General features: G+C 37.7%; 1 protein-coding gene across 1 annotated transcript; it reads right to left on the bottom strand.

The window, feature by feature from the left end:
• Positions 1-6,547: 6,547 nt before the first annotated feature.
• LOC145784114 (uncharacterized) lies at positions 6,548-9,038 on the bottom strand. The gene is made up of 3 exons (XM_082595868.1): positions 8,797-9,038; positions 8,352-8,457; positions 6,548-6,863 (listed from the first exon to the last, which is right to left on the bottom strand). The coding sequence occupies exons 1-3, from the start codon at positions 9,023-9,025 to the stop codon at positions 6,557-6,559; spliced, it is 642 nt and encodes a 213-aa protein (XP_082451994.1). The 5' UTR covers positions 9,026-9,038; the 3' UTR covers positions 6,548-6,556.

The following is a 9,038-nucleotide window of genomic DNA, read 5'->3' as shown; positions in this document are numbered from 1 at the left end:
CAATTGAACATATTAAGCAACTGAATACACATTACAAAAGCGGATAAGGTTTTGCTAATTTGCATAATTGAGACGTTGTGGTTGCCACCAGATCTGTCATGCCGTCTGAACTCTTTCTGTGATTAAACACTAAACAATCAATCAATCATTTTATTTTTTGTCATTAACGCGTCCGGGACGAAAAAGATACTAACTACAAAAATTGATATAAACCTACCAGCACGTTAACGAACGGGAAAAGGTGGCAAAACCTTGAAAGGTTTAAAACGTGCCTGAATTATAAATACAGTATTATAAAATCAAACCAAAGAACTGAACCAAAACAAGAAGTTTGTAACAATGAAGTCAAAAGCTAAGACTAATTCAATAAGATCATTTAGTTTATTTGTTTTTTTGGGGAAAACATAAAAATATACAAAACACAAATTATTTGCACAACAAAAATGGCAGCGAAAGACCAATATGCTACCAAAGTCAGCTGCCATCCAAACATTAATATCACATTTTAATCACAGGTTAAATTTGATAAAAAGTTAAACAAATATGTATTTCATACCACCAACTTGATCTTTCAATATAGAAGGTTCTTCACTGCTTTCATCAACTGATTCACTACTCCCCATGACAACAGCTTGTAGTTAAGTAATCTTATTTCTAAAACAATAGTTAACAAAATACGAAGTCATGGTATTTCCAGATTTGTTCCCTAACTCAATTCATATGTGAACATGAACCAGCAGACTGTGCATTCCCGAAGGGCTGTTCTTGAAATACATTAGTCAATAACGCATGTTGCATCTTTCCATTCGATTGTTTGCTAAATGCTAAGCCAGGTGTGTACTGTAGGCTATCCAGTGAGCTTTAGAGTACAGTTACAGTACCATATACCGTATCTTATATTATAAACTGTACAATTGCAAGTGAAATTGAATTTACCAACTTTATTGGCATTTTGGCACTCTGCTCCAACAGCTGTTGGTTAGCGCATGGCTTCATGAACGAAGAAGATTCAAGATGAAGCGGCACTGGTTCGATTCTCGAGGTGTGCGCTTGAACAACACACGTAATGAGTGCTCTCCATTCAGCGGCAAGTAATGGATGGAATAATTTTCCAGCAACAACACTTTAACAATCGGAAACTTCATCTGTCAATCTTGGTGACCAGGCCTGTGACCTGTGTCAGTGATTCAAAGCCTCTACATTCTACAAGTATGCAAAACCGCAAGGATTATCAATCAATTGATTGTTATTATAGCTCTCAAAAAAGCATTTCCAGTTCAAGGATAAAAGATTCAATCAATCAATAAGTTGATAAAACTTGAATAATGTTTTTCAGAACAAAAATTGCATTTCAAGAAAAATAAATTGACTTTAACAAATGCAATAAACAAATAGGCAGCTTGGCTAATGGCTATTTGACCGCTTTGCCTTTTAATCTGAAACACTATTTGACCGGTCCTGACGTCACTATATATAGGCACTTTTTTTCTTTTTCTCTTCAAAGCAAAAGACGAGAAAGTGACTATATACGTTCTAAATTTGACACTTTTATTCAACTGTATCAGTGGCGCGCGCAATACTTATCGGGCTGGTGTTTCAGAGGGAATGAATTTGATACTACCCGGGGGCGTTCTTTTTTTTTAACTAAATTTTGACCCGAAGTGACTCAATCGTTAGGCTGCTGCATTTTTGTGGTCAGTTGTTAATTTGAGTAGCCTACAGCCCAATTTTTTATGTCTTTTCAAATATGAGTAGGCTAATAAAGTTAGAATTTTTTAATTTGCTAAAATTTGAGAATTTCTCTGGGTAATTCTAGTATTCTAGCTTTTTCTGGACCTCTGCTATGTTTGTCATATATTGTTTTTTTTTCGTTGTGATGGTTAGAAATAAAAAAAATTGAAATGTAATCTTCCGTTTGTCATAAGAGGATGTGACCGTGTTTGCCAAATGATGCATTACATTTTTTGCTCTCAACAAGTTAGTTTGGTGGCTGTAAAAAGTTATATATACAATACTTCTTTAAAAAAAATGGTTTCATCAATGTCAATGTTTTCAAATGTCTTCCATTCTACTCCGTCCCATACCCTGACATCAAGAACAAGAAAGAGAGAGAAAGCATTTATTTTGTCTGTTGCAAGAATAGTATACGGTACAATTATAAACAATACAAATAAAATAGCACCATAACAATCTAGATTCCATAACACACAAAAAGCACCAAAAGACTACCGGTAGCCTACTGTACTGTATATTAGTCATCTGTTTCCCCTATTTTTAATGACAAATGTCAAGCAAGAATTTTGCTTTTTTGCCAACTTTTCTCCTAATTTCTCATTTCCTCACAAATTTCATCTTTCTTCAATTTTGAAGTCAAATTTCCTCACAAGTGGAAGCCCTAAACCCTAATCCCTGGCTGTTGCAGCAATGGTCCTGCAAAAATCCTATGGGCTCTGCTGTTCAGAACTTCAGCGTTCACCGCGTATTTTTGTAACGCTGATCAGCTGATTAAAATTTCATCACGATTCATGTAATTTCTGATTAACAGCATGCTTATTCTAAACACACTCATAATATTTAACAAAAGCATATTTAAGTTATTTTGGCAGCCGATTGTAGCATCGAATAGACAGCGATAGACACGTGTTTCGCCCATGAGGCTGGGCTCATCAGTATCGCACCGTATTCTTGCCACTTGAGTAATCGACCGCCGCTTTACCAGTCAGTTTAACTCTTATCATTGTGGAAAGAAAGAGCCAACAAAACCAGCAGGTGCCAGGGGTAGGTCAATGTGAAGAAAGGCGTTCTTCCCGGCTATCAGCACAAGGCTGATTACTCACTAGCACAGCGAGCTGCAGTGACGCTTCGCTAACCAGAACGGTGTAGCTTCCACGCCAGCTTAATTGGAGGTCTCAATGGCTGGCGTGGAAGCTACACCGTTCTGGTTAGCGAAGCGTCACTGCAGCTCGCTGTGCTAGTGAGTAATCAGCCTTGTGCTGATAGCCGGGAAGAACGCCTTTCTTCACAAAAGCATATTTAATGCAAAATTTAACTAAGTTTGATTCACGACGACATCCAGTTATGTCTCGTTTCGCTGATCTTATAATCTAATGCAAACTTCTGAAACCAAAAACGTCTTTTCACGATGTTATTACGACTGATTACATTTCCTCCATTTGCTGTTTCTATTTCCTATCAAGCTTGGTTAGATAGGAGAAAATATAATGAAATGAAGCTGCATTTTTGCATTTTCACAGGTTCAATTTACTGAAATCTTTTATGGGTTGATCAAAGTTAGTTTCACTGAGGTGGCTGGTGTTACATTTTTTTTTTACAAGCTTATCTTTGTTAATGCGTGGAACTGTTATTGAAAGAACTTATAGGCCTAAACAAAATAGCCTAGACATCGAATTTTTTCAATACCATAGGACACGATACGGACAAATCCACATTTGACACAGTGGCCTATACCAAATACTAAAATAGCCTAGCCTTGCTTTTTTCCATAGCGTGGTTAGGCTACTGGTTAACTTTAGTTTTTAGTTTGCACGAAGCAACGTAGCCTACAAGAACTAGGTGAAAAGTATCAAATGCTTTTCTATTGACCCGTTGCAACGTCTGAAAGCTCAAACAATAAAATAACCTCAGGTCGAGATATGATCGATTGCAAAAAAACACAGTTTTTAATTTTTTGTGGCAATAAAAAATTGAAAACGATAGGCTGGAAATTCGCGAGTCTCGCGATCTCTCGAACAACGACTCGGCCCTCACAGGGGTCGCGACCCTCAGGTTGAAAACTCCTGTTGTAGAGGCTTTGAACCACTAACGTAGTTAACGTGAGATTGACAGAGTAAAGTTTCTGATTGTTGAAGTGTTGTTGCCGGGAAATTATTCCATCCATCAGATGCAGCTGAACGGGGTGTTAGCCAAAGGAAAAAAAATCGTAACTCGTAGAACGATTTTTGAATTTATTCTAAAATTGCTATTCTCAAAACCAGTCAAAAATAAAAAAGCTAAAAAGACAGTGCAACGAGGTTGTCTAAAACGAACATTAAAACGTACGAAAACAAATTCAAATTGTATGTGTGTTGTTGAAACAATCCATGCAGAAAAAAGACAATCAAAATAGGCTATTTAGCTCTGCAAAAGTGCACATGAGCACCAAGAAATGCGATTTTTAACAACAACTCACCACCGAACCTACTTTTATGTTGAAATATCATTGAAAGATATTGTTTAGAAGCAATTGTGAGGCCATTAAATACTTTGACTGTTTTAATTCTACAGTTATTCGAGTAAATTTCGAAATTTAATGGAATTTATTGAAATAGGAAAAAGGCGGAAATGCGATTTTTAGCCACAACTCAATACCGAACATTTTCTTATGTTGAAATATCATTGAAAGATATTATTTAGAAGCAATTGTGAGATCATTAAATACTATGACTGTTTTAATTCTAAAGTTATTTCGGCTTATTTCCTCGTTTCCGCATTTCCGCCTTTTAGTGTTGCCCAACATCAAGCTACTCACCATCATGAAGGTGGTGTATATGATTATAGGTGAATTGTTCGTAAACAGTTGTTGGTAAAACAATTGTTCGTAAACAGTTGTTCGTAAAATTAATTCTTCGTAAAACAATTCTTCGTAAATCTTTTCTTCATATATAGGCCTACATCAATTGTTCGTATAGTGAATTGTTCGTAAACAGGTGATAGGTCAATTGTTTGTAAACAATTTTTCAGTTGTTACTCAGGGGCGCCGAAAGCGGGGGTAGGGGGCATCATGGAGGGACAGGGGCCAATAGTGTCCTTTCAAATTCATGTGTGCTACTGCACATTTTGCAATATAACAATTTCGCTTTTAGCCTAATTATAACACAGGCCAACAAAAAATTGTTGGCACAAATAAAGGTGAGAGTCATTTTGAAGTATTTCAAGGCTCCTGATTTCGAAAATGCACTTAGTTTTTTCGAATTGGCTCTAGTTTTCGAGATATTCGACAATAAAAATATTTTTAAAGTCGTTAATCTCTGCTTGCTTCTTGGAATTTGTGTTTAGGCCTACGTTATCTTAATCAAAAGCTTTCAATCAAAAGCTCAAAAAAGTATTCACAGCACAAATTCTGCAACACAGTAGGTTACATCATTATAACATAGCATGGTGTCCTTCTTTGTATACCAGACACTTGTATCATTACTCGATAGTGAGCTGATAGATGAGCATTATCGCTATATCTTATCTTAAAAGTTTTAAAAAAATTGGCCTTTCAGCAACAAAAGTGTCCTTTTTCATAATCCTGCCCCCCCCCCCCCCCCCCCAGTCAAAAACTGTTTCGGCCCCCCTGTTGTTACTCGTGCAGGACATTTCCTTTGAAAATGCTCAAATTTTTAATAAGTAGTTTCTTGCCCTTGTGCAATGTGCGTTAAGTGCACTATAATCTTTGTTATAAAGCTGGCCACCATACAAAAGTTTTTTCTTTTTCGCTGCCATTCTGAACCAGGGACTCTACACTCTGTCTGCTCGTCTACAGCACGTCACGTCTAGCACATCTCTAGCATATACGCAACCCTAATTAATTGTTCGTAAAGAATTGTAACTGTTTTACGAACAATTAGTATTACAGTCAATTGCATGCACGAAGAAATGCTTTACGAAGAATTGTGTTACGAAGAATTAATTTTACGAACAATTGTTTACGAACAATTGTTTTACGAACAACTGTTTACGAAAAAACGTCGAACACCGTCAAATATAGGCCTAGGTAGCATCATTCGATAGAGTTTTACTACGGATTTAGGTTTAAAGTGCTCTCAGAATGGGCAGTTTTAAGTTTTTTTTTGTGGGTAGCCCCCATACCTCCTATGGGTGCTTCCTTTTTTGCTGGCTTATTGAAGGGCTCACTGACATGTGCATTGTCCAATGATACTTAATTGTCACCACACACATGTTTTGCTAGCTACATAGGCACTAGGCAGCTCTTTGTGTTAAAACAAATTTATCAACCAAGTGGTCAGACTCTGACGCACAATATGACGATGATATGTAACTTAATTATCGATTTCTCAAATGGGCTTCCCTTATGAATCTTACCTAGCGCCATCCCGAAACTTAACCCCTCATTGCTCTTTTAAAACCTGGCATTTGATTGCTCAACGTTGGCATTGGGAAGGAACCTAAATGCTCAACTAACAAACAGCGACATCTGCTGACCTACATTTTTACAGAAAATGCGGCTCCCACCAACAAGTCTGTAAGATTAGGATTATAACAATTATGTTTGACAAAGTTGTGTATAGCGTTGCATTCTTTCAGTAAAATTTCACCCCAAACGTCTCCACCTTTCGTTATAGCCTACTGATTCAAGGCACGTTTCACTTGATAGCTCAGTTAATACTTCATAGCTGTTCTAACAAAACAAAAAAACGTTTGATTCAGTAAAGAGAGAAAAAACATTTAGGTTTTAAATGAAAGAACAACTGCTTTGTTTAAATAACGGATTACATAAAACTTTCAAATTCACCATGACTTTAAATGAATGCTTTTGTGTATTTCAACACATTCAAGGAACAAGCCACATCGCTACAAACATGAGCAATAATGTCACAACCTTGTGGAATGCGTTGTTGACTGCACCACCTTCGGTAGTGAGTGTATGTGGGGTTCCAGTTGTAAGTTTATCCGTAGGTTCGGTAGACATGTCCTCTGTGTGTCCAGCAATACCCTTAGATGTGGATGATGTAGTAGATGTAGATGCAGATATAGTAGATGCAGTAGAAATACTATCTGTGGGTGCCGCAGTAACGTCGTCTGAGAAGGCTGTGACGTTGTTGCAGTAATCTGTGTCACAACAAGTGGTGACGCATTCTCTGAAACGTAAACAAAACACATTGTGATTATGCTACAACTCAGTGACGTAACTAAGGTTGACCGCGCCTGAGGACATTGACCACTGTCGTACTGACCTTCCAAGAGTAGGCCTGCAAGGCTTAAGATAATATGCAACAACAAGCTTTATAATTGATTATAAGTTCTAATTCACTATAAGGCTAGGTCCTAGCAAGAGGACATTGACAATATACAGTAGGTTATCCAACCTTACGACTGGTTGCTGAAGATTTAAATGAAAATTACGCGAAGCCAAGGCCGTGTCCGTTTTCAAGCATGCGATCAAGTGTCTATATCAGCCTGGTGATGCAGGTGCTTAGGCACATGATGATTTTTTTGCTAAATCGTTCACATTTGTTTCTTATTTTAGTAGGGGCTTAGTCCGATCCTACTATCCTCAGATCACAGCCGAACCAACCAAGGAATAACAACACAAATGGTTTATTTGGTGTTGTCCGGTCGAAATCATAAAATAAGTGACATTATAACTTCAAGCTACTAGCTGCTGCGGTGAGGAGATAGTTAAATATTTTAATGAAGAGTACGCAAAGTCAACGAAGCCATCTGTTTCTCCACACTTAAGCATGGCACCAATCACCCCAGCCTACTAATTAAGGATGATTCATGCAAGTAAGAAAAGAATGCGTGAACATTGATTGATTGAATCTTTATCCTCGGACTGGGAAAGCTTCTTGCAGAGCTTAATCCTGGTAGTTTCGCATACTTGTAGAGGCTTTGAATCACTGACGCACGCCAGGTCACCGAGCTAGGCAGAGTGAAGTTTCCGATTGTTGAAGTCTTGTTGCCGGGGAACTATTCCATCCATGAGTTGCCGCTGAATGGAGAGCAATCCTTAACGTGCGTTGCTCAAGCGCACACGCCGAGAGTCGAACATAAATGTATATTGATTGACTGCTAACATATCTCAAACTCAAACGACCACCATTTAACTTTAAAAACTTTAAACTGACGTCACAAATGTTGTTATTAAATCTGGTCGGTCTCCATTTAGACGTCATGCAGTAATTGAGGCTTTTGTGGCGTCCGATGGAGGTAATCTTATGTAATTCTGAGTTTTTTTGCATATTAAAATAAGATAATAATTGTTTAATAGCTTTTCAGGTAGGCTATTACCGAGTTCTTGGTTTTGTATATATTTTTCCGGACCTTCTGATGATCCCCCTTTTAGGGTGAAACAGGCTGTAGAGGTTTTAGAAAGTCATAACTATATTTGATGTAATTTGCTGTTCTTGGCTTTTTTGCTTGGCATTTTTAAACAATTAGATAAAAAAGATTCTTGAATGCAAGCGTCGAGACTTGAATCAACAACACTTGATCTTAGACAATATTCTTTGTGAAAGTCTTGTGTTATTATATTTTCAATAAACTTTTTGTTCCATTCAGAAAAGTTGTTACGGTATGTTTCTGATTGAAAAAAAATGTGCGTTTGTTTGTAAACTACTACATACCCTATGGATATGATATACGGATAGCCCCACAACGAATCTTCAGTGGGATCGCAGCGGAAAGTTGGACAATACCTCTCCAATGCACAACTACCTCGTGAATAATACCCTGAAAAAAAGGTGGATGAAGTTAGTAAAAGTGGCCCCATACTTGATTTCAAGGGTCAGGGATGGGAAAATACAGTTCTCATCATATTCAACCTTTGGCACTAAGGAAAGTAGAGTGCAAAGTCCTTTTCTCGGTAACGATGACCACCCAGTTTATTACACCCTATGACATGGTAAAAGTGAGCGGTGTTTTCAACAACCAGCTCAAGCCGGGAAGCAACGCTTTATCCGCTGCGCCATCCTATCGAGGCAAACTTAAATGCAAAAAGAAAGCAAGTCGACTTTGGAAATTTCAGCCCGACCTAAGAATTCCAAACAATTCTAGTTTCAGCTCACGAACCAGTTGTGTCATCGTAGAAGTCGAGTTTAATGTCGATTCGAAAGCATTGAACAGGTCCTGGTTGCTGGGGGCTAACTTGGCAAACTTGTTTTTCATTGGAGTATTCTGTGTAGTGTGCTTGGTTGGTTCCGTTCGACAAAACTATCGATAGTTTCATGCATTCCAGACAATCTACCCAACTTATCAAAGCGGTATTTACAACCAATAGAACTAGTAAATAAACCGCCATAATTTTGTGATTA

The sequence above is a fragment of the Aplidium turbinatum genome, chromosome 15 (genome assembly GCF_918807975.1).
Source record: "Aplidium turbinatum chromosome 15, kaAplTurb1.1, whole genome shotgun sequence".
NCBI classification, from domain to species: domain Eukaryota; kingdom Metazoa; phylum Chordata; class Ascidiacea; order Aplousobranchia; family Polyclinidae; genus Aplidium; species Aplidium turbinatum.
The sequence above is the reverse complement of the archived record's forward strand: the minus strand, read 5'-3'. Positions and strand labels throughout refer to the sequence as shown.